General features: G+C 44.3%; 1 protein-coding gene across 1 annotated transcript in view; it reads left to right on the forward strand.

The window, feature by feature from the left end:
• The window catches only part of LOC132405863 (uncharacterized), a 40,809-nt gene extending 16,330 nt beyond the window's left edge, over positions 1-24,479 (forward strand). The window contains exons 3-5 of the mRNA XM_059990853.1: positions 862-1,026; positions 1,384-1,781; positions 22,832-24,479. Coding sequence (XP_059846836.1) covers positions 862-1,026; positions 1,384-1,781; positions 22,832-22,868 — 600 coding nt within the window. The 3' untranslated portion in view covers positions 22,869-24,479. The remainder of the gene's footprint in view (positions 1-861; positions 1,027-1,383; positions 1,782-22,831) is intronic.
• The last annotated feature ends 1,594 nt before the right edge of the window (positions 24,480-26,073 follow it).

Below are 26,073 nucleotides of genomic sequence, written 5' to 3' on the forward strand. Positions count from 1 at the left end.
CAATAAAGTGGAGCTGCTAAAGAAAAGGAGAGATTTATTATTAGTGAATTGCATCATGTCTATGTGGAGCAAAAGAAAGTACTGTGATTAAACAACACACACAAAATGCTGGTGGAACACAGCAGGCCAGGCAGCATCTATAGGGAGAAGCGCTGCTGACGTTTCGGGCCAAGACCCTTTGTCAGGATTAACTGAAAGGAAAGATACTGAGAGATTTGAAAGTAGTGGGGGGAGGGGGAAATTCAAAATGATAGGAGAAGACTGGAGGGGATGGAATGAAGCTAAGAGCTGGAAAGGTGATTGGTGAAAGTGATACAGAGCTGGAGAAGGGAAAGGATCATGGGACAGGAGGCCTTGGGAGAAAGAAAGTGGGGGGGAGCACCAGAGGGAGATGGAGAACAGGCAGGGTGATGGGCAGAAAGAGAGAAAAAAAACGAATAACTAAATATGTCAGGGATGTACTGTGATTAAAAGTACTTTAATGTGGCAATAAACTCCTCCCAAGAAAGCTTTAGAAATAATCTGGTTAATTTTAACTTTAATGTGACAGTGAGGAATATTGGTAAATTGATCCCAGTGCAAAGACTCCTCTGGCCATTGGTCTTGGTGTTGCAATTTGTTCCTCATTAAATTAATCCAGGGTTGACTGGTATAGACATTGTCCAACAAGCTAAGGTTGACTTTTCCACACTATAAGATTACTTGCTTGAGCTGAACGAAGGGTTCTGTGTAATGCAAAATCATGGAAAAAATTTGCAAATGTTCTCCTCATACGACATAAATCACCGAGGTGGGCAAAATCCTGTTGCTAACACAGTAACTTCATGTTTAGAAACTGATGCCTCTTCCTGTTTCCCACAGTTAATCCTGTTTGGGTTGAGTAACCAGATGGTGGTAGATTTTACAGAGGAAAATATGATGACTTTTAAACATCTATTGAAGAATTATTCAGATGACTTGGATGATTCCTATGCTGTGTATACGCAGACGGATGTTTATATATGTATTTTCTACACAGTTGAACAGGTTGGTTGTTTTGCTTCCATTAGACTCTTTCCTGTTAGGATTTGGACTCTTGCCTATTTTCTAAATATCTCTTCGAATTACAATACAAAGTAATTTGATGTATGCTGCTAGCTTTTAGCTGGTAGGCTAATCTGAATAAGTATCACTTTGGATTCCATCACTAGTGTAAATGAATTTGCACTATCTTAAGTTTATGTTTAAAATAATTCACAAGCAGTGTTGTTCTAATGTGTAGTCCCCTTATAAAATGCTCGGCAGGATCCCACCATGGGAGACAATGGCACCTAATGGCTCATTTGCTTGCATCTTCAGAAACAGCTCTATTTCCATCTTTAATATCTTTTTTTTCCCTTTCAGGGTTCTTTTGAAGACCCTGACCTGGAGTTACATGCTCACTACGGTTCTTTGTGGGAATGGGACCCCTCTAGGGGTTTCACGACTGGCCGTTATTCGGCGTGCCAAGGACTTGGCCTAAGAGCTTCACTCACCTTTGGAGGTTCGAGATTTCATGGCTCTAGAGACGGTAGATCGGAGGTCGGTGTCTGGGCAGGAGATCAGTGCGTCATGGGGAATGGAACATCTAATGCTGTATGCCCAGAGACTCAAGAACTTTGGGCGCAGAGCTCAGAAAAAGCAACACAGGGGACTTTTAACATCGTAAACCAGCCAGCTGTTTGTAATGTCTCTCCTCTCGCTGTGAAATGGAAGCACCTCTTATTAGGGAGAGAGAGAGTCTGTGGTATGTCGATTACCGGGTGAGTGAGCAGTCTTTGGAGTACTGCAAGTCTGTGGCTTTGCTGTTGCTTTGCTCGTGCTTGACTGCTCGGTGGTGGGTGCTGATGGTTTTATTTTGCCGATGGGGGGAGGGGGGGATTGTTGCTTTGCTGCCGCTTATGTGCGGCAGTGAGGGAAGCTGGGGGAGGACTTTGGGTTTCTAACATCTGGTTGTCGTTGATTCTTTGGGGGCACTCCTCTATTTATGTGGATGTTTATGAAGAAAAAGCATTTCAGGATGTATATTGCATACATTTCTCTGACATTAAATGTATCTTTGAAAATTTGAAATGCTCTGTTGATACTCGAAAAGGATAAATGTTGACCAGAATACATCATTAACTCCCTACTCTTCAAGCTAGGACCATGGTAAGGTTTGCATTCTTGCAAAGTAAGACTATAAGATACAGGAGCAGAATTAGACCATTCGGGCCATTGGGTCCTTGTCAAAAGTCTTCTGAAAATTCAAGTACACAGCATCCATTGACCCTCCTTTGTCTATCCTGCCTGTTATTCCCTCAAAGAATTCCAGCAGACTTGTCAGGCAAGATTTCACCTTAAGGAAACCATGCTGACTTTCACCTATTTTATCACGTACCTCTGAGTAGACCATATATAGGAGCAGAAGTAGGCCATTTGGCCCATCACGTCTGCTCTTATTCATGGACTCCAACATCTTCCCAATCACTGAAGTCAGCCTAACTGGTCTATAATTTACTTTCTTCTGCCTCCCTCCCTTCTTGAAGAGTGGAGTGAGATTTATAATTTTCCAGTCCTCTGGAACTATTCCAGAATCTAGTGATTATGGAAAGATCATAACTCATGCCTCCATGATTTCTTCAGCTACCATTTCAGAATCCTGGGGTCCATTTGGTTCAGTTGGCTTATTAATTATCCTTCTCATCCCCATTCTTCTGCCTTCTCTCTGTAACCTTTACACCCTGAATAACTGAGAACTAACCAATGTACGTAATCTCCACAGCCGTCTGTGGCAGTGAATTCCATAGATTCATAACACATTGCTAAAGAACTTATTCCTCATTTCTACTCTAAATGGCCATCCCTCAATACTGAGACTGTGCCCTTTGGTCCTGAACTCCCACCACTCTAGGAAACATCCTCTCTACATCCACTATTTCTCGGCCTTTCAATATCCGATGGGTTTAATGAGATAGCCACTCATTCTTCCGAACTCTAGTGAGTACCGGCCCAGAGGCATCAAATGGTCTCATACGTTAACTCTTTCATTCCTGGAATCATTCTCTCTAATGCCAGCACATCTTTGCTTAGGTAAGGGGCCCAAAGCTGCTCTCAATAGTCCAAGTACAGTCTGACTAATGTCTTATCAAGCCTCAAGATCACTTTGTTGCTCTTCTAGACCTCTTGAAATAAATGCTGACATTGAATTTGCTTTCCTTACCACCGACTCCGTAAGACATAGGAGAAGAATGAAGCCATTTGGCCCATTGAGACTGCTCCATCATTCACTCATGACTGATCCTCTTTTCCCCTCCTAAGGCCCAATCCCTGTGACCTTTGATACCATGTCCAATCAAGATCCTAATAAAACCGTAAGGCATAGGAGCAGGATTAGACCATTAGACATGTAAGTTGCCCCCGTCCCTTTGTACCTGTGATTTTTGAATTTTCTCATTCTTTAGAAATTAGTCTACGCCTTTGTTCCTTCTACCAATGTGACTGATCATACACTTCCCTACACTATATTTCATCTGCCACTGCTTTGCCTATTCTCCCAATCTGACTAAGTCCTTCTGCAGACTCCCTGATTCTTCAACACTACCTGCCCCTCCACCTATCTTTGTATTGTTTGCACTCTTGGCCACAAAGTCATCAATTCCTGCAGAACGCCACTTGTCATTGGCAGCCAAACAGAATAGCCCTGCTTTATTCCATTTATCTTTGTTCCCACTCTTTGCCTCTTGTCAATCAGACAATCTTCTATCCATGCTAGTATCTTTCCTGTAATAAATAGCAGGGACTCTTATTTTGTTAAGCAGCCTCATGCGTTACACCTTGTCAAAGGCCTTCTGAAAGCCCACATACACCACATCCACTGATTCTCTTTGTTATTTATTCAAAGAATTCCAACAGATTTGGCAGACAGGATTTTCCTTTAAGGATCCCATGCTGATTTTTGGCCTACTTTATCATATGCTTCCATGTACCCCCAAACCAACTCCTTATTAATGGACTCCTAACATTTTCCCAACCACTGAAGTCAGGCTAACTGGTCTATAATTTCCTTTCTTCTGCCTCCTTCCCCTCTTAAAGAGTGGCATGGCATTTGCGATTTTCCCGTCCTCTGGAACCATTCCACAATCCAGTGATTCTTGAAAGATCATTACTAATGCCTCCATAATCTCTTAAACTTCCTCTCTCAGAACCCTCAGGTGTAGTTCATCTGGTCCAGGTGGCTTATCTACTCTCAGACCTTTCAGCTTCCCAAACACCTTCTCCCTAGTAATAGCAACTGCACTCGCGGTTTTGTACACTGATGGTTTGCCTCAGTCAATGGGGTGAATAAAACAGTGAGATTAGATTAGGATTGGCGCAGGGCCCTGGGGTTGAGTAGGATGGACAATAAAATTAAGGCAGACGTTGACAGATTCTTGATTAGTCGGGATATGATGAGGTAGGGTGAGAAGGCAAGAGATGGGAGTTGAGAGGGAAAATGGATCAGCCATGTCTGTTAGATAATTGAATACTGGCTAGAAAGCAGCATTCATTGTGAATGGGGCCAGTAGCTGAGCAGTGGATTACTTGGCTGTGGGCGAAGGGTGTTCTGCCCTTCTCTCGTCCTGAGAAGCATCCCATTGTGACCACAATAACACCAAGTTTCCATTGTGTGAGCATGTGATGTCAGCTGTAAAACGCATTTTTCTTGAAGCAGTACCTGCCCAACATGGTATTTCCAAAGGTATCCACCAGAGGTCACTATCAACACTACTTTTTCCTAATAACATGAAACCCAGAGGCTGATCATAATATTATTCTGTTTTCCTGTTTGGTATTTGGAGGGAAAAGACCACTTTCAGGACATTCCAAAGTGGTCCAAAGTGAAGTAATTGAGTTAAAGTTTCAGATTAATAATCTTCTGCAGGCAAAGGAAAGAGGTGAAGAGCAGAGGAAAGATATGAAGGAGGAAACCAAGATAAATTGGGACAAATGGCCTGATATTGGCTGAGGGAGGGTGACAAAGGCTTATTCATGGTATCTTGTCATTTTGAGATGGTGTAACAAAATAGAGACAATGCTGGAGATACCTGGTAGGCCAGGTCATCTGTGGGAGACCTGAGTTAATGTTGCAGATTCTGACCTGACCAGTTCTGGGACATGCTGGAAAGACTGAGTTCAGCACCGTAGGCTGAGCCCTGTGGTATATCTTGTTGGGAGATGAGTTGCTATTTTACTGTACAAGAGACCATACAATGAGCACCAATTGCAATACATTAAATTGGAATGAAATGAATGCAAGTGAATTGTTGCTTCACCTGCAGGTGAAGGACAAAACAAATAGACTTGGTGTGCATTTGCTATGTTAAGAGTCATACAACATGTTTGGCCCAACGGGTCCATGTTAACCAAGTTTTCCAGCTAAGCTTGTTCCATTAGCCCGGGTTTGACCCATATTTAGTAGTCTGGAGGACTCCCCTCTATCTTACTGAGGCCAGTTGACTGTCAGGCACCTCCTCTTACCCCTTGAACAGGATCACACTAAGGAGCACCAGGCCATTGTCATCCGCACCATCACTGACCTATTAGCTCTGGCGATTTCCCGTCACTGCCACCAGCCTCATAGTTCCCTTACCCTGCACCTTCTGTCTCTACCTCCTTCCCAAGATCCATAAACCTGCCTGTCCAGGTAGACCCGTTGTTTCTGCTTGTTCCTGCCCCACTGAACTTGTATCTGCATATCATGACTCTGTTTTATCAACCCCCCCCCCCCCCCCAGTTCAGTCCCTTCCTGCCTACTTCTGTGACACCTTACACGCTCTTCAATGACTTCAAGTTCCCTGGCCTTGGTCGTCTCAATTTTACTATGAATGTTCAGTCCCTGTACACCTCTATTCCCCATCAGGAAGGCCACAAAGCCCTCCACTTCCTTCTAGACACCAGACCCAACCAGTTCCCCTCCACCACCACTCTCCCCCTGTTTGGTGGAACTGGTCGTCGCTCTCAATAATTTCTCCTTTGGCTCCTCCCACTTTCTTCAAACAAATGGTGTAGCTATGGACACTTGCATAGGTCTCAGCCATGCCTGCCTTTTTGTTGGCTATGTCTCAAGCCTACACAGGAATCGCTCACCAAAGTATCCCACGCTACATCACGTTGCTTCCTGTACCCATGCGGAGCTCACCGAGTTCATCAACTTTGCCTCCAACTTCTACCTTGCCGTCAAATTTACCTCCCTCCTCTTTCTCAATTTTTCTGTCTCTATCTCCTGAGACAGTTTATTCACTGATTCTCACAGCCACCTGAACTATACCTCTTCCCATCCTGTCACTTGTAAAAATGCCATCCTCTTCTCTCAATTCCTCTGTCTCCACCATCCTTGTTATTTCTAAACTCTACTCATAAAGCTTCAGTGGATGATCCTCGACAGTTTTATCTTGAACTACTGCTATGATGTTCTCCTTAATCAGAAATACAACTCTCCCTTCTTTTCCTCTACCTCTGACCACCTACAGTACCTACACCCTGGAATATTTAGCCATCGGTCCTGTCCCTGAGTCACATGGCTTTATCCTAGTCCAAAGTAGCTATTTAGGCCCCAGGTTCCTCCACCTTGCATATCAGGTCTCTGACACTGAGGCAACTGTAATTTTAATCCAACTGTTCTTTCCTCACTACAGCCTGTGCTGTTTACTGATCTTGCTACCATTGAATTTTCTCTCAATTTTTAGCCTACCATTTGCCTCACTGATTCTTACAATCCCACCCCTTGCCAATCTAGTTCAAAGCCTCCCTTGCAGCACTTGTAAATCTTCCTGCCAGGATATTGGTCTCCTTGGAGTTCAGGTGTAACCCATCCCTCTGGTACAAGTTATCTCTGCTCTAGAAGATATCTTCAAGGTCCACCCCTGCTCCTACACTAGCCATGCATTCAAGTGCCATACCCTCCTATTTTTTTTTCCTTCACTGAGTGTAATCCAGAGGTTATTACCCCTGTTATTCTTTTTTTTTAACTTCTTTCCTATCTCCCTTTATTCACTCTGCTGGACTCCATCTCTTTCTCTACCTAGATCATTTGAGCTAACATGCACAATGACTTCTGATTGCTCCCGTCCCCCTTAAAACTGCTCACAGGCAACCTTGACCCTGGCACCAGGGAGACAACACACTATCCCTGAGTCCTGTTTGCAACCACAGAATCTCCTTTCTGTCCCCCTAACTATCAAGTCTCCGATCACTAATCCTGCTTGCTTTCCCTTCCCTGCAAAATGAACTGCCATTCTCCCCCACAGCAGTATCCAAAGCTGTGTACTTGTTTTCCAGGTGAACAGCCTCAGGGGACTCCTGCACTGCACGTTTATCCCTCTTCTTTTCCTGGTGTCACCCAGCTACCTGCAGCCTGCGCATTACTGAAACTTACCTGCGACACTCTCAGAATCCTGGATGATCATAAGTGTGTCCAGATCCTTGTCACAGTCAGCATGAAGCGACAGCTGGTCACACCTCCAGGTGTAGCTGCTCCGATTAACCGGTGGCCCAATTAGCTGGAATCTGCAGTATCAATGATTTGAATGTGGATTTGGGTGTCGTGATTAGTAAGTTTGTAAGATGCCAAAATTGGTTATAGTGGACAGTGAAGGAAGTTGCCTCAGATTACGATAGATCATTTGTGAAAGTAGACAAAGGGATGCCAGATGGAATTTAACTCGATCAATTGCAAGGAATTGCATTTCGGGAAGTTTAACAAGGGTAGCACATGTTACAGTTGTTTACAATATTAGTTAGACACCAAGTATTGTTTGCAGTACTGGTTACCACACTGTTGGAAGGATCTGATTTAAACTAGAAAGGGCGAAGAAAAAATTCAAACATGTTGTCGGGTCTGGAGCGCGTGAGTCCCATGGATGAGAAGGCGCAAATCTACCCCCACCCAAGACATGAGTGAAAGAGAAGGAGCTTGCACACCAGTTAGCATAATCTCAGAGTGAGTAGGGGAAGAGTTGCACCGTAGATTGGCAGTAAGTCTGAGGTGCCAAGAGATTTAAAACTGTGGATGTTGAAGGATTCAGTAAACCACTTTTTTTTTAATCCAGCGATTTAGGGAATTTTTCAAGCTGAAGCACAAAAAGGATGTGTCCTACACCACTCGCTTGGAGTTTATCAATGGCTGGTATGTTCTGCTGATTATCAGTGACGTGCTCACCTTTGTGGGTACAATCATGAAGATAGGAATCGAGTCCAAGGTATGGGAAGTCGTATCATTTCATGCTGCATATTATTGAACTTGTGACTTCATTCTGTGCAGAAAGGCATGCTACTGATCCTCAGTAAATGGTTTAAATTCAAAGTAAACTTATTAGCAAATTACATGTGTTACCATACACAACCCTGGGATTTGTTTTCTTGAATCCAATGACTATAACAGAATCAATGAAAGACTGCATCCAACTGTATGGACAGCCAGTGTGCAGAAGATGACAAACTACAAAAAAATGAAAAAAAGAGGCAATAAATATTGAGAATATGAGAAGAGTCCTTGAAAGTGAGTCCCTAGATTGTGGGACTAGCTCAGCAATGGGGCGAAGGAAGTTATCCCCTCTGGTTCAGGAGCCTGATGTTTGAAGGGTAATAACTGGTCCCGAGCCTGGTGGTGAGAGTCCTGAGGCTCCTGTCCCACCTTTCTGATGTCAGCAGCGAGAAGAGAACATGACCTGGGTGATGTGGTCCCTGATGATGATGCTTTCCTGTGACAGAGCTGTGTCGATGTGCTCAGTGGTGGGGAGGGCTTTACCTGTGATGGACTGAGCCATAATAACTACCTTTAGTAGGATGTTTTGTTCAAGGGCATTGGTGTTTCCATATCATGCCGTGATGCAACCAGTCAATATGCTCTCCATTACACATCCGTAGAAGTTTGTCAAAGGTTTTAAATGCCATGCCAAATCTTTGCAAACTCCGGAGGAAGTAGAGGTGCTTTCACAAGAAAAACAAACATTACACACAATTTTTAAAGAAAACACAATTAGAACAAAGAACAAACCCCATTTTAGTGTAAGGTCTGTACACCTGCATGAGATTCCCACAAGTGTTGGCAGGACCTGTGTTTATTGTGCTGGTCATGAATTGAGTGGTGTGCCAGTTTGGAGTCATTGTGGGGCTGCAGATACCCGTATACTTGGTGAGGACACGGCAGCAGCTTTCCTTCCCTGGGTGACTGGCAGAAACCAGGTGGACTTTTGCAGTTGTCTGCTATTTTCATGGTCGCTGTTTGAGATGGCACTGGTGAAACACAGTGATGACTTACAGGCAGTAAATAAAAGTGCTAACTACGTTATTAATCACAGTTTTTCTGGAGAACTATTGCTGTGGTCAATAGCATGCAGCTTCCCTTTCAGAGCTGAGCTTGCGCGACCTGGCCTTTTCTGAGGTGTGAATGGAAGTCTGGAAGATGCAGGATGTTTGTGAGGTGATGTGTATGGGCTGAATCAAAGCAGCATGGGATGGGCCTGAGAGCAAGGAATGAGCTGACGTTTGACCAATTTTAGCAGCAGGCTAGTTTAGAAGGCTTGGGTATAGGCAGAATGAAGGCTCAAGTGTGCATCAAAGGGGCAGGCCTGGGTCCAAGTGTGAGGAAAAAGCTGGTTTGGCTGATTTAAGTGCTGGGCCAGATTGAAAAGCCAGGGTGTCTGTCGGGGCTGGAGGTGAGGCACGGGCTGGTGTTCAGCTCGCTACAGTGATGGTTACTTGTCTCTGTGCTGAACTGAGGCTACAGCCTGTAACTAACTGGCCCCTGGATCGGCTGTGACTGGTTTCAAGGCTGTGAACTTGCTTTCTTGAACTTTAGTTCTGAATGTTCAGAAGACCATAATATATAGGAGCAGAATTAGGCCATTTTTCCTCTCAGCCCCAATCTCCAGCCTTCCCCCACCCAACCCCTTATTCCTTCATGCCCTGACCAATCAGTGATCTATTAAATATACATAAAGACTTGGCCTCCACAGCTGCCTGTGGCAATGAATTCCACAGATTCACTGCTCTCCTGGCTGAATATCTCTCTTCTAAAAGGACACCCGTCCATTCTGAGGCTGTGTCCTCTGGTCTTGGACTCTCCCACCATAGGAAACATCCTTTCCACCTCCACTTTATAAAGGCCTTTCACAATTTGATAGGTTTCTGTTTGGTTACCCCTCATTCTTTTAAATTCTAGTGAATACAGGCTCCGAGCCATCAAACACTCTTCATGTGACAAGCCGTTTGATCCTGGAATCATTTTTGTGAACCATCTTTGAACCCTCTCCAATGTCAGCATATCCTTTCTAAGATAAGAGGCCCAAAACTGCTCATAATACTCCATGAGGCATCACCAGTACTTTATAACATCTCAAAATTATATCCTTGCTTTTATACTCCATTCCTCTTGGAATGCTAACATTACATTTGTCTTCCTCACCGCAGGTTCAATCTGCAAATTAACCTTCAGGGAATCCTGCACAAGGAGTCCCTAGTCCCTTTGCACCTGAGTTTTTTGTATTTTCTCTCCATTTAGAAAATAGTCAACCCTTTCATTTCTTCTATCAAAGTGCATAACCATACACTTCCTGACACTGTATTCCATCTGCCACTTCTTTTGCCCATTTTCCTAATCTGTCTATCCTCCTGTAGCCTTCCTATTTCCTGAAACCTATGTGCCCCTCCACCTATCTTCATACCTTCTGCAAATTTTTCAACAAAGCCATAGATTCCATCATCCAAATCATTGACATATAACGTAAAATGAATTGGTCCCAACACAGGCCCCTGTGGAGCACCACTAGTCACTGGCAACCAGTGAGAAAAGGCCTGCTTTATTCCCACTCTTAACCTCCTGCCAATCAGCCATTGCTCTGTCCATGCTAGAATCTTTCCTGTAATACCATGGGCTCAGAACTTGTTAAACATCCTCATGTGTGGCACCTTGACAAAGCTCTTCTGAAGATTCAAGAGCACAACATCCACTAATTGTCTATACTCCTTGTTATTTCTTCAAAGAATTCCAACAGATTTGCCATGAAAGATTTTCCCTTGAGGAAACCATGCTGATTGTGGCCTATTTTATCATGGCCCTCCATGTACCCTGAAATCTCATCCTTAACAATCAACTTCAACATTTTACCAATCACTGAGATCAGACTAACAGGTCTATAATTTCCTTTCTTCTGCCTCTCTCCCTTCTTGAAGAGTGGAATGACATTTGCAATTTTCCAGTCTCCTAGAATCATTCCAGAATACTATAACTCTTGAAGGATTATTACTAATGTCTCCACAATCTCTTCAGCCACCTCTTTCAGAACCCTGGGGTGTACACCATCTGGTCCACATGACTTATCCACCTTCGGACCTTTCAGTTTCCCAAGAACCTTCTCTCTATGTATTCACCTGCCAAATCCTCCTATTCTTACACTCACTGACACTTGGCACAGGCAGCAATCCAGAGATTACTACCCTGGAGGTCTGTTTCTCAGCTTTCTACCTCTTCACCTTGTCTACCTATATCATTGGTGCCAATATGCACCAAGACTTCTGGCTGGTCACTCTTGCCCTTGAGAATGCCATGGACCAGATTCGCGACATCCCTGACCCTGGCACCAGGGAGGCAACATACCATCCGGGTGTCTCTATCGTGCCCACAGAAGTTCGTCTCTGTTCCCCTGACTGAGGAATTTCCTATCAACACTGCAGTCCTCTTCACCTTTCTGCTCTTCTGAGCCTCAGCACCAGAGACCCGGTCACTGTGGCTCTCCCTGGTCGTTCCCCTTGATAGGCTCTAAAATTTTATACTTCTCATTGAGAGGAATGGCCACTGGTATACTCAGCACTGGCTGTGCATTTCCCCGCCTTCTCCTGACAGTCACCCAGTTACTTGCAGCCTCAGGGAAACTACCTCCCTGTAGCTCCTGTCTATCACCATTTGCAAGAGCCATTTGCATTACTTTTTATTACTTGGATGATTTGACCTTTTTTGCACATTAGCTGTTTGAAAGTTCCTCGAAGGCGCACAGCTTCCAGGCTGTTCCTGGAGATAGCATGGTGCCAGGCTACACAGCCAGTCCGAAGACCCACCACTTGCAAAGAACCATAGTTTTAGCCACAGATCATGGGCTCTGACTGAACCCCAGCCACCTTTTAAAAGAAAAGGAAGATGACAAACTACAAATACAAAAAGCAAAGAGAAAAATGTAATAAATAAAGAATAGTAATAAATAAATAAATAATAAACGTCAAGAACATGAGATGAAGAGGCCTTGAAAGTGAGTCCATAGGTTGTGGGAACAGTTCAGTGATGGGGCGAGTGAAATTATGCCCTTTGGTTCAAGAGCCTGATGGATGAGGAGTGATACCTGTTCCTGAACCTGGTTTTTTGAGTCTTGAGACCTTTCTGATGACAACAGTGAGAAGAGAACATGCCTGGGTGGTGTGGGTCCTTGACTGTTTTTTGTGTAATAATGTTCTGTATAGATGTGCTCAGTGGTGGGAAGAGTTCTATCATGATGGACTGGGCCATATCCACTCATTTAGTTGGCTTTTCCGTACAAGGTGGTTCCATACCAGGCTGTGATTCCATCACATCGTTTATTTCAGTCCCATCAGCAAGTTTTCGCCAGATGCCTCAGTGAGCATAAAAACACCCTGAAAGTTACAATCCTGCAGGCGAGCGACGAGACCAGTTCCTTCCACGCATTCTGCTGGATAATCTTGGCAAAACTAGCATTAAAACAGCAAATGTGCTTTAAAGGCAATGTGAAGTGGGGACTCCTCTTTTTCCCCTATTAGGAGGAGAGAGAGAGCCTGTGGAATGTTGAACTACCGGGTGAACAGTAGTCTTCCGGGTACTGCAAGTCTGTGACTTTATTGATGCTTTGCTGCACGCTTGAGTGCTTGGTGGGGTCACCACTCAACCAGCTGATCTACCTTGCTCCTGTACGCCTTCTCGTCACTATCTGATATTCTGCCAAAAGTTGTGTTGTCAGCAAACTTATAGATGGTGTTTGCACTGTGCCTGGCTGCACAGTTATGAGTGTTGAAAGAGTAGAGTATTGGACTAAGCACATATCCTTGAGGTGCGCCAGTGTCAATTATCAGCGAGGTGGAGAAGTTATTTTTGATCTGCATAGACTGTGGTCTTCTGGTAAGGAAGTCAGGGATCCAGTTGGAGAGAGAGGCGCAGTGGCCCAGGTTTTGGAACTCTTTGATCAGAACTGTAAGAATGATCATGATAAATGTTGAAATTTATAAATGTTGAACACAGCCTGACGTAAGTATTCATATTATCCAGGTGATCCAAGGCCGCCTGGAGAGCCAATGATTTCGTACCCACTATAGATCTTTTGTGGTGATAGGTAATGAGTCCAGGTCCTTAGACAGGAGGTGATTTTAGCCATAACCAACCTCTCAAAGCACTTCATTACCATAGTTTTGAGTGCTACAGGATGATAAAGGTAGCTCACCCAGCTTTTGTTGGGTACTGGCACGCTTGTTGCTCTTTTGAAGCAGCTAGGAACTTCCGAATGTAGCAATGGGAGATTGAAAATGTACTTAAATGCAATGCCAGTTGGTTGGCACAGGTTTTCACAGCCCTACAAGGCACACTGTTGCCTTGCAATCTGATGTCATCCTGGTGAATCTTGTCTGCAATCTCCAGTGCAGTTACATTCTTCCTACAGTGAGGCAACTAGGGCAGCACACAATACCCCAAGTGTGGTCTAGCCAGTATTTTGTAAAGCTGCGGCGTATGTCTCAACTCTGGGGAACTATGAGTGCCAGGCTCTGAATTTGCGTACGATTGTGGAGGAAGGTTATGGAATCTGGTTTATGAAACAAAGAATGTCAAGTGGAACACGTGAATGTTTTGGGAATCGAATCATTTCTGGGTTTGGAAGTGTGGAGTCAGAATGTGGAGGAAGTCCAACATGACGCTTCTTGAAAGTATTCACAAAGGACAAAAATATAGTAGTTGAAGAGTTCAGGGGTGGTGGTGGGGAAATTACAAGCTGACTTCTTGAAGACTGAGAGTTAAAGTTGGATACATCCCAGACCTCGTGGGGCCCTGACAGATTTTTAATGTTTCATTTACAATGGATGAGGTGCCAAATGACAGGAGAAGAACAACTATGGTATAGAACAAAGAACAGCACAGCACCGGCCTTTGAAAAGTCCCTTAAATGCTCCTGCACTGTCTGCTTCTTCCATCCCCCCACCCCACCCAGCTGAACATTTCAAGCTCCCACTACTCTGTGTAAAGGTAAAGAAAACATGCCTTGCACTTCTTTTTTGTACTCCACCCCCCCCCATTTAAATATATGGCCTCTAGTATTGGATGTTTCAATTCTGCAAAAAAGATGCTGTCTGTCTAACCTATCTATGTCTTGCATAATTTTATCCAATCTTCCCTCAGCCTCCACCGGTCTAGGGAAAACAGCCTCCTTCTTCAATCCTGGTAAATCTCTGCACCCTCACCAAACATTCCCCATCCATCCAATACGAAGCTTGGAATTGAATGCAGTACAATAAATGTGCCCCTAAATGCCTTTATCCTACAAAGGGCAGCAGGGGTCTTGTTAGTGGCAGGAAAAGATTCTGATGTCAGATTCTGAATCAGGTTCGCTATCACCGGCATATTTCGTGAAACTTGTTGTCTTGCAGCAGAAGTACACTGCATACACAGTAATAAAAACTATAAGTTACAATAAGTATATTTAAAAAGTAAATTAAATAAGTAAAGCAAAAAAAAAGAGGGGGAAAAGCTCATAGGAACAGGCCATGAATTGATTGAAGAAAATCAGCGTGGCTTTGTTGGTCTGGCCGCAGTAGCGGAGGGGAGGAACCAGTAGTGTTTTAGAAGGCATCTTGGAGGTATGAAAAGGGAAGCAGAGTCCAGCAAAGTGGTCGTTTTGGAGTGGCTGTGTTTGAGCTACGAGTGCTGAGGATCTGGCTCACAGCAGAGGAAGAAGCACGTGTAGGTGAGGTCGTTACAATTATTCTCTGATTCGAGTAGCTGGAATGTCAGTGTAGGCATTGGCATGCTCCTCCTGCAGGGTGTGGGAGATCAAGGAGACAGCCACTACCCCAATGACTTCACCTGTTAGAAATGCACCTCGCTCCCCACGTGAAGGAGCTGAAGCTGGACTGGATGTACTTGGAATTGTCTAAGATGTTGAGAACATAATTGACATTTTAGTGACATAGTCACAGCTAGGTTTCAGGCAGCAGATGGATGACTACCAGGAAAGGTAGAAGCAGCAGGCAGACAGTGTAGCATTCCCATGTAACCATTTCCCTCAGTGATGTATACCCCTTTGAGGGGTCGTTAGCTCTCTGGGTACAGGCGATCAGAGATACTGCAGCTGAATCTGAAGCTGAGCAGCTGCAGGTAAAGTCAGGCAGAGTGACTGTACAACAGATAATATAGATTCCACGCCCAAGAGCATATCGAAGCAGCAGGGCCAGGGTCTGACAGCGAGAAATGGCGTGCTGTCTGGCTAATTTCAATGCCAGGCCAGATTGAAAAGGTCAGGGTGTCAGTGCTGGAGGTGAAGGCTGGGCCAGTGTTAGCTCACTGCTCGGCGAGGTTTACTCATCTCTGCACTGAATTGAGGTTGTGGTCTGCAACCAGTGGGCTCCTGGATGACTGGCTTCACTGCTGTGGACTCACTTTCGTGAACTTCAGCTCTGAATGTTATTTGCTTACTTTCGTTTGCACGATTTGTTTTCTTTTTCTGGACATTTGATGCATGATGGTCTTTTTAAAATCAATTCTATTGGGTTTCTTTGTTTTGTGGCTGCCTGTAAGGAAACCAATCTCAAAGTTGTCTCTAGTGTACATACTTTATACTTAAAGCTTTAGTGTTAGGAGACTCGATGCTTAGGGAGACAGGAGCGATTCTGTAGCCACAAAAGAAAAGCCATGATGGTGTGTTATCTCCTGGGTGCCAGAGTTAAAGATAACTGAGCGGCTGTAAAACATGCTCAGGGTGGAGGATGATCAGCCAGAAGGCCTTGTGCACACTGGCACCGATGACATGGGTAAAAAGGGGGGAAGTGTCCTGTGGAGCAAGCATGGGGAGTTGGGAAAGAAGCTGATAAGCAGAACCTTGAAGTTAATAGTTTCCAGATATTCCCAGTGTTAAGTGCGAGCCTGGGCAGGAATAAAAAGATAAAGCTGCTGGATGTGTGGCTGAGGAAGTGGGGCAAGGTTTCAGGACGTTGTATTTCATTGGAATCCCTTCTAGGGCAAGTTTTCCAAGACAGAGGAACCAGTATCCTGGCCGGGGAGGTTCACCAGTGCAGCTGGGAATCTTTAAGGAGCACAGGGACTCTAAGTCAGAAAGTGGAGGGACTGAGATGAAGGTAGATGTCATGACCCGTAAGTCTGCAAGGAAGAACAGGCAGGATCAAGCTAATAGGCACAGTGGTATTGACGGGCTGAAATGAGTTTATTTTAATGCTAGGAGTGTTAGGCTTAAGGGTGATGTACTTAGCACATGCATTAGAACATGGAATGATGATGTTGTGGTCATTGCAGAGACTTGGTTGACACTGAAATCTCCTTAGTACCGGAGGTTTAGATAGGGGAGAATTTTTTAGCTAGGTCTCTTGAATCAGTGGATGTAGTCCAACTACAGGAGAGGCCGTACTGGAAGTGGTGTTAGATACTGAGCCTGGCCAGGTGACTGACCTTTCAGTAGGGACATACTTTGATCACAACTCAAGTTTTCAGATAACTATAGATAAGTATGCATCTTGCAGGAGAGTATTAAATTGATGCAGGGCCAATTAAGATAGTATTAGGCACAAACAGGGGAGAGTTAATTGGGAACAGCTGTTTTTGGACAAGTCCACATCTGACACACAGAAGATGTTTAAAGACTAACTGGCATATGTTCCAGAATGGAAGGATGTCAGGAGAGGTGGTGAAAATAATCAAGACCAAAAAGTATGTAAGGTTGTGGAAACTAAAATCAAACTGAGACCTTGAGAATTATGAAGAAATTAGAAAAGAACTGATGGGCATTAGGAGAGTCAGGAGGGGGCATGAATAGTCCTTGTCAAATGAGATTATGGAGAATCCCAAGGTGTTCTGTAGATATCAGGAGAAAGAGGATAACTACGGTAGGGATAAGACCATTCAAAGGTAAAGAAGAGACACACAAACATGAGACATTCTGCGAGTGCTTTAAATCCGGCCCAATGAAGGGATTTGGCCCGAAACATTGACTGTTCACTCCCTCCGGCCTGTTGAGTTCCTTCAGCATTTTGTGTATTACTAAAGGAGGGGGTCATGTGCTTGGAGTTGGAGGATGTGCGTGATGTCTTAAGTTTGCATCAGTATTCACTAAAGAGAAGGGCATAGAAAATAGGGAGTGTGGAGTGTGCTAATATGCCAAGGCATCTTTGAAACTTAGTGTTAGGTCTTGAAGTACATTAAAGTTATTAGGTCACCAAATTCAAACTTAGGTCACCAATTCAAAATTGGCTTGCCCATAGACAGAGGGTAGTTGGCAATGGGAGTTGTTCTGACTGGGGGTCTGTGACTAGTGTTGATACTCAGGGATCTGTCCTGAGACCTCTGCTGCTTGAGGTATGCAAGTGATTTGGCTTGGTGTGTTAGTAGGTGCACAGATGATGCATGCATTGGTGGATGTGTGGAGGGTGTAGAAGATTGCCAAATGACGTAGTGAGATATAGATCGATCAGTTGGAGATATGGCAGAGAAATGGCAAATGGTTTCATGTGGCCAGATGCGAGGTGTTGACTTTGAAGATCAGACGTAAAGGTTAATGGTGGGGCCCTTAACAGTGTTGGTGCATAGAGGGATCTTTGGGTCCAAGTCCATAGGTCTCTGAAAGTGGCTGCAGAATTCCGATTCAGTTTATTGTAATTTAGAAACCACAAATGCAATGCAGTTTAAAAAATGAGACAACGTTTCGCCAGAATGATATCACAAAAGCATATAACAAAACAGACTACACCAGAAAATCCACATAACGTTTGGCAATCCCCAATCCAGAGTCCGGAGAGGCTGCTGCGTATTAATATCGCGCTATTGTCTAGCGTGTTCCCCAGAAAGGAGCTCCAAATCCACCAGACAAAACAAGACCAAAAGCTAAAGCTACAAGACCTGCACAAAACCACATAGTTACACCAGTGCAAACAATAGCATAATTGATTAAAAAAAACAGACTATGGGCACAGTAAAAATAGTCCAAGATGTTAAAGGACTAAGTTCAAAAGAAATCACCACAGTTTCCACAAGTCCCCAGGGTTCCGACAGACTCGCCATCCCACGCCGGCGGCAGAAGGGAATACCCCCGCTATGGACTTCCAAGGCGCCGCCCGACTCAGCCTCAGACGCAGCACACAATGGAAGCTCTGTCGAAACCAGCCTCGCAGATGCAGCACACACCGAAAGCAACCCGAGTCCATTGAACCTCTGAGCTGACGACCATCACCTCCGGCACAGCTTCTCCGAGCACCATCCTCTGCTGAGTGTATTAAGACGGCCTGCCAACGGCCATCAGCAACACAACTCGAGGACTGGGGGCCTGTTCTTCCCAGCAGAGTCCCGGACCTCACAGCAGCAGCAGCAACGAAGAAGGTCTTCCTGGAAATTCCTGATGTTTCTCCATGCTTCCATGTCCATTTTCAATCGATTATGATTACGCACGGCACTCCACTTCACAAATAACAGATAATCAGTTCCAGAGTGGCCGCTGCAAACTGCCTCGCGCCGCCATCTTGGGTCAAATAATGAATAAAGAATGAATAATAGGGTGATAAAGAAGGTGTACAAGATGCTTGCTTTTATTATTCTAGGTAATGTCTTCAGTAGGGTGCAGGAGAGGTTGACAGTACCAGGATGCTGCCTGGATTAGAGCATGCACTATAAGGAGAGGTTGGATAAGCCTGGGTTGTTTTCTCTGGAGTGGCAGAGGATGAGTAAGTACCTGATAGAAGTTTATGAAATTGAGAGGTATAGGTAGAATAGACAGACAGGGTCTTTTTTCCCCAGATTGAAATGTCTCATATTAGGGGTTGTGAATTTAAGAATTGGGGGGGGGAAGTTCAAAAGAGATGTGTGGGGTAAGTGGAATATGTAGCAGGGCTGGTGGTGGAGGCAGATGTTTGAGGCTTTTAGATGGACATGTGAATGTGCAGAGAATGGAAGGAAGTGGACATGGTGCAAGCAGGAGGGATTAATTAGATGTTTAATTAGTTCAGTGCAGCATCATGGGTCAAAGAGCCTGAACCTGTGCTGTTCTATGTTCCGTTAGTATTAGATGGCCTGTCTGTGTTCTGTAAAATTTGATTTATAAGAACAGTAAATTTATCGGTGATGTAGAATTATTCAGTGCTCTCAGTTTAAGCTGTTGTTTGGAAGGACAAGTGCTTAAGTGTTGGTGTAGGGTGCCTGAGAATCCAAAGCTAAGAAGATTGGAAGAGATGAGACACTGACAGCTAATGTTACATCTGACGGTAGCTGTGTCACCCGTATCCAGATCCACAGTTATCTGGGCTGATACAGTTCTCATGGAATATGTCACTGTTGCCTGTAATGTGTAAACAGCATGTGGTGTGGTGTACCCTTCTTTGCCTACGAGGAGTAGAGTGGGTTCCTGGCAATGTTCTCCTTCACTCTGAGTGAGGCAGATCTCTGCAATACTCAAGGGGAAAAAGGATCCCTTGCACTCTACTCTTAGTGGAATACTGGAGAAAGTTCATGTCTGAGCTCATTTGTCTTTTAGCCAGTGCCCCTGAAAACCAGTGGGTTGGTCCCACTTGCTGCAGATGTGAGATCTTGTTATGTACAGTATAGAAAGGTCATTGTGGTTATTTATGTCTCGGCACTTCACTGACTTTAACCTTTCGGTACTTCCAATATGAATGTCATATCTAACACATTTTACAATATATATCTGTGGCTCATAACTTATCACTGTTTTAGCGATGGGTTTTGTTTCAATACCATTTGAGGAGGTCAGTTCCTTTGGCTAAGGATCATTCTGATTGAACAGATGACCATAAGAGGGGGCTGTTGCACCAAGTTTGATCATCAGCTGATTTGCCTTGTAGTTGCCTAGTCCCCCAGCACTAACTGGTGGAGATCTCCCTGCATATCAGATGGTGTTACGGGAAGGGCAAGTGTGACCACACTCTGACCTTGTTCTTGAAAGATGCAATTTCTAGTATCTTGTATGTTCCTTACGTCCAACGTGTTTAGTTCAGTTATCTGTGTAATTTCTCCATTCCAGCACCACGGGATCGAGCTTCGCGAGTTTATCGCTGAGTGTACAGATGCTCCGAACTCGGGCAAATTCCGTGAGGTGGAGAGCTCTGTCTGCTCCTTTTTCTGTTGCTGTGATGGGTAAGGTGGGACTTAATGAACTGTCCTCAGCCCCAGGTGAGGTGAGCTTCTGAGTTCAAAATTCAGCCCAAACTCAGCAAAGGGTGCTGTGGAGCCGGGATCATTACCCACGTACCTATTGTCTGATTCTTGATCACAGCGGGGACACTGGATGCAAGGTGGGCGTGTGGGGAGGTCTCTAGGCCTCATTTGTGTCCTGAGAATCAGTTTTATATCTGTTGGATCTGTGTTTACTCGCCAGGGTTCTTTATTCCTTGACATCCTGATTCCCAGATCTCATGGTTTCAATTGTGGGGAACCCTCTGACCTGCAGCCTGCATAACTTTCTCAAGGGGGAAGAGTCCCACAGTTTTCCTGCATGAAGTCCTCATCTCTCTAATGTGAAGGAAAAGTTGCCTCTTCACTCTGGCCTCCCACCAAAGGAAACTGTTTATCAACAAGCCTCTGTATCAACATGGAATCCTTCACTAAAGCTACATGGTGGTAACGTAGGTTGCTGTCAGCTCCAGTGTCAATCCTGACCTTGGGTGCTGTCTGTGTGGCACTCACACATCCTCTCTGGGACCACATGGACTATCTTTAGGTGTTCTGGTCCTTGAGTGTCTCAAAGACGTGTGGGTTCATGGGTTGATTGACTGCTGTGAGTTGTCTAGTGTGTAGAATATGAGTCAGGTTGACAGGAACATGGGAAGAGCAGGCTGCAGGAAAAATTGGAATGGGAATGTCAGCCAGCACGGAATCTGTGCTGAAATAGTTTCCTGTACCTGACAGAAGTGTGGTGAAAACCTCTTCTATACTCATGGGGATACAAGGTTAAACTGTAACCTGTGCTCACAACTTAACCCTCAGTGCCTCAGTATCAGCCAGTCAAATCTGTTCTTTGCTCTCCGAGGCCAGTGATCCAGACATCAATTCTCATCCCCATAGGTGTTATCAGCCTTCCATCCCTCTATTTCAACACAGAAAAATGAAGGTAATCTTTCTGCAGTTTTGTTTCCTTTCTTGTCTGTTAACTTTTGATTTCTCTGCTTTGCTTCTCAATATCTCTGCTGGTCATGTTATGCCTCTCCACTCTTTAAAAACCCCTGATATGCAAAGCTGAGTCCACAGTCCAGATAGGTGGAGGGGCAAGTGGTGTTGAGAAATTACGGAGTCTACAGAAGGACTCAAGTGGGGTCAAGGGATATGGGGAGAAGGCAGGAACGGGGTACTGATTGTGGATGATCAGCCATGATCACATTGAATGGCGGTGCTGGCTCGAAGGGCCAAATGGCCTACTCCTGCACCTACTGTCTATTGTCTATATTGTCCATTGACTTGGTCAGGTGGAATACAGAATAGGGAAGTGTAGGGTCATGCACTTTGATGGAAGGAATGAAGGTGTGGATTATTTTCTAAACGAGGAGAAAATTCAAAAATCAGTGGTGCAAAGGGACCTTGGAATCCTTATGTAGACCGTAGAGGTTAACTTTCAGGTAAGGAAGGCAAGTGCAATGTTCAGCCACATGTTGAGAGGACGAGAATACAAAAGCAAGGATGTAATGCTGAGGCTTAATAAGGCATTGGTCAGTCTGCTCTTGGAGTATTGTCAGCAGTCTGGGCCCCTTATCTAAGAAAAGATGTGCTGGCATCGGAGAGGGTTCAGTGAAGGTTCATGGGAATTATCCCAGGAATGAAGGGGTTAATATATGAGGAGTGTTTGATGGCTCTGGGCCTGTAATCGCTGGAGTTTAGAAGAATGGGGCGGGGGGGGGTGGGTGTGGAATCTCATTGAAACCTATTGGATATTGAAGGTCCGGAGTGGATGTGCAGAGTGTGTTTCCTATAGTGGGGGAGTCCTGCAGCAGAGGACAAGCCTCAGGATTAAGGGCTATCCACTTAAAACAGAGATGAACAAAAGGTTTATTTCACCAGAGTGTGGTGAATCTGTGGAATTCGTTGCCATGGATAGCTGTGGAGGCAGAGTCATTGAGTATATTTAAGGTGCAGGTTGATTTGTTCCTGAATGATCAGGGTGTGGAAAGTAACGGGGAGAAAGCGGGAGAATGGAATTGAGAGGGATAGCATATCAGCCATGATGGAATGGTGAAGCAAACTTGATGGGCTAAGCGGCCTAATTCTGGTCCTATATCTTGTGTCTTATGGGGTTTTGAATGTGTTAAGTATCCCCCTTCCTTGAGATGGTGTTAATTAATACAGGATTTGAGCCTAGCCCTGTCCCTCCTGAATGGAATTAATGAACGGCGACCTGTTAAACGGCCAGGTAGAATGGCTAAACTTGGAATGCATTCCATGTCACTGAGTCTGCATCCATTCCATTCATGGAAGGTCCCTCTGATCCACCTCAGTGTAGAGGTGGGTGAGATGGTATGAGAGGCATCACATTGTTCTCTGAATTGTTGTTCAGCAAAATCTAATCCAGATCCATCTCCCCCACAGAATGACTACCTATGAAGAGGCCTTCTTGGTAAACTGACCCCAATAGATGCTACTTGTGATTCCGGCTGTCAGAATGCATTAGAATTAAAATCCTTCAAGCAGGCGCTGAATGTTGGGAAGACCATGGCCTGGCTGCTTTGTGGTGATACCAGGGACGTCTCCATGAAGGAGCTTTATGAGCTGGGATCAAATTCCACATAAAATGACAAATATATTTATTGTACAGGGGACCACTAGATATTTTGTGTATATATTGGTTTGACGGGAACACTACTTGAGAAACAATCATGTTCATGATCTTGAAGTTGAGCTGGAGACATTGAAGTCCTCCTGGCACTTTTCCACTTCATCTCTAACAGTACTCAAGCACAATAAGAGCCAGTACTCCCAATCATTGCATGGGCTAGAATCATGACAGGAGCTCTCAATGATGTCCTGATTTACTGGAGAATCAGTAAATATGACACAGCTGGGGCTCTGTGTTTCCTGTGCTGGCTGTTTTCTTGCTTTCAGCTGTGTTGATGAACTGGATCAACAAATTGGTAAATGGGAGAGAACTAAACTGGAGACTGGTAGTGATCTGAGTTTAATGGTCTGAATGCAAAATATTTTGCATCATCTACTGTTCAAATACTAGCTGATTTGCATCTGAGTTTGGTTTACTCACCTGGTTCCATAAAACCTGTAACTTAGACCTAAATTCAAGCAAGTATAAAGTTGTGTGTATTTTCACAGTCTGTTCCAGGGTTCACAAACCCTTAGTACCTCCCTACTTCATCCCCAGTTCTCCTCAAGTAATCCCCATCGTTTATAGCCATGTGGCCTTTGGCATTACTGGTGAGTGTAATAATCTAATCATTTTCATTCTGGTTGGTTAGGACAGTGTCATCAAAGGGGGTTTTTCACCTTTCCACTGTCTTAGCCTGTCATTACCTGGTTTTGACGCTGTGCCCAGGTGCTCTTACTTCGGGACTGTCGCAGTTTTCAGGGGATAGGTCCTTCTCTTTTTATCAAAGGTTTAACTAAGGGTTTGGTTTGCAACAGAGCTCTCTTCAGCTGGTATTTGTGAATGTGCCCCCAATGGTCAAGGTTACTGAAAATTTCATTTCCCTATTTTTAGAGAATATTTTAAAGATGTTATTTCAGCTTCTCCCAATGTTTTAGTCTGATTACAGTCTGTCCTGTATCTGAGTTGTGGTGTGAGGCTTTGACTGTATCTTCTGAGCCTGGAGTTCTTGCTACCAACAGGATGCATGGAAACGGGTCAGTGAGAGCAAGGGGGACGCTGAACAGTGTTAAAGACATTGGCCTTCCCCCTCAATACCTTTCCCTCACCCCTTCTACACCCTCCCGTTACCCCTCACCCCTCTACACCCACTTTTAGTCTGTACTTTTTGTCGCTGACAGTAGCTTGTCCTCACATGACCCACCACAGTTATACAGTTGTGGTACTGTTTTCTACATTGTAATAGTGGCAGCGCACATTGCAAACAATGAGGACTGCAGTGACAAAGTCACATTCTGGTCTGTTGTCCAGCAAAAGGTGTTGTCTTTGTTAAGAATCCAAAATAAAAATACCTGTCATAAATGGTCATTAAGTGACAGGGAAGTCCAGAGACTGGGAAGATTTGTTAACTTTTCATTTGCCTGTGTCTCATGATGGGAAATCAGTTCATATCTCACCCCTCAGTTGTGGTCCTGATGTATTAAGCACAGTTTTGTCTGATATGAGTGTCTATCCTAACATATTTTTGATAGCTAGTGTGCATGTTCAAGTGATAAATTGTGTCGAGGGAACTTTCTCAATATGGATCATTCTGGAAATCTAATTTATAAGTTTTGATGCTTTATTCTGCAAGAGCATCGTCTCCTCATTTGAATAATCTGGAGAACTCTGCAGGTTGCATGGGAACTGCAGTTAGGTGTGCTCTCTCTGCTTTTTATTGTAGTCTTTTTGCCTGGTTCATTGTTATTAATAATGGGAGGTGATATTCGGGAGTGGTAGCAGGGCAGTTAGAAAGCTGTAGTTGTCTTTTGCATATTGCTTTTTTAGTGATAATTTATTGATTCTATTATGTTTGCTGTGAATGCCAAAAAGAAAATAACAGACAGACAGACATACTTTATTGATCCCGAAGGAAATTGGGTTTCATTGCAGCCGCACCAACCAAGAATAGTGAAGAAATATAGCAATATAAAACCATAAATAATTAAAGAATAGTAAGTTAATTGGTGAATCTCATGGTTGTATATGGTGACATATGTATTTTGATAATAAATTTACTTTTAATTTTGAACTATGCTTTTAACGTAGTTTTATGAAACGGAAATAGTTGTGATACTTTCTGGAATTGTTTGAAGATGAAATAATGGATCGAGGGTGCCACTGATATATTTGGATTTCCGTACTTTAATTATTGAAGTGTCCCAAAGATCACTGCATGAGCTCCAGAGAACAGGTCAATAACATGGATAAGGGTGTGCAGTAGCTAAATGTTCCTCTTTGGGTTGGTCTTCACTAAAGTGCCGTGCCATATAGTTCAGTGTGGGCACTCACCATTTTAATGTAAATGATGTGGGTGAGAGTGGTGTGCATATTACAGCAACTTTGTACTGGATGTGCAGGTAGGTAGCTGATCAAGCTGTCAGGAGGGCATAAAGATCCTGCAGAGGCAGCAGCACACAAGTTCCCGAAAGAGCCAGGCAGCGTCTGTGGTGGGAAAATCCATCAACGTGTCGGGCTGAGGCTCTTCAGCAGGACCCAGAGTAAAATCAGGTAGTTGGCAAATATGATGGAAAGGTGAAAAGTGAAGGTAATTTCCTCTTGGGTGGGGAGAGGGAGAATGGAAAATGTAAATGAGTGAGGTCACAGGATGCAACAGCATCACAGGGCATGATGGGGTATAACAAGCTGCCTTCGTTGCAAGTAGGATCATTGAGAGTGTGTTGGTGAAACTGTGTAGGGCAGCAGTGAGACCACAGCTCCAATACTGTGGACACAGTGGAAGGAAGTTTCCTGGGATAAAAAGGGTTGCAATATGGTGATGACGGCTTGAGCCCATTGGAATTGGAGTTTATTTTTGTTCCTGAAGGAGATACTGAGTGGGGTTACCTGGAGATGGGGGTCATAGTGTCAGAATACGGAGTTGCCCACTTGAAATTGTATTGTGGTCAAATTTCTTCTCTTGGGTGGTTGACCTTTGGGATTCCTGAACATACAGCACTGTGCACCATGTGTATAG

Source organism: Hypanus sabinus, chromosome 16, assembly GCF_030144855.1.
Source record: "Hypanus sabinus isolate sHypSab1 chromosome 16, sHypSab1.hap1, whole genome shotgun sequence".
NCBI lineage: Eukaryota > Metazoa > Chordata > Chondrichthyes > Myliobatiformes > Dasyatidae > Hypanus > Hypanus sabinus.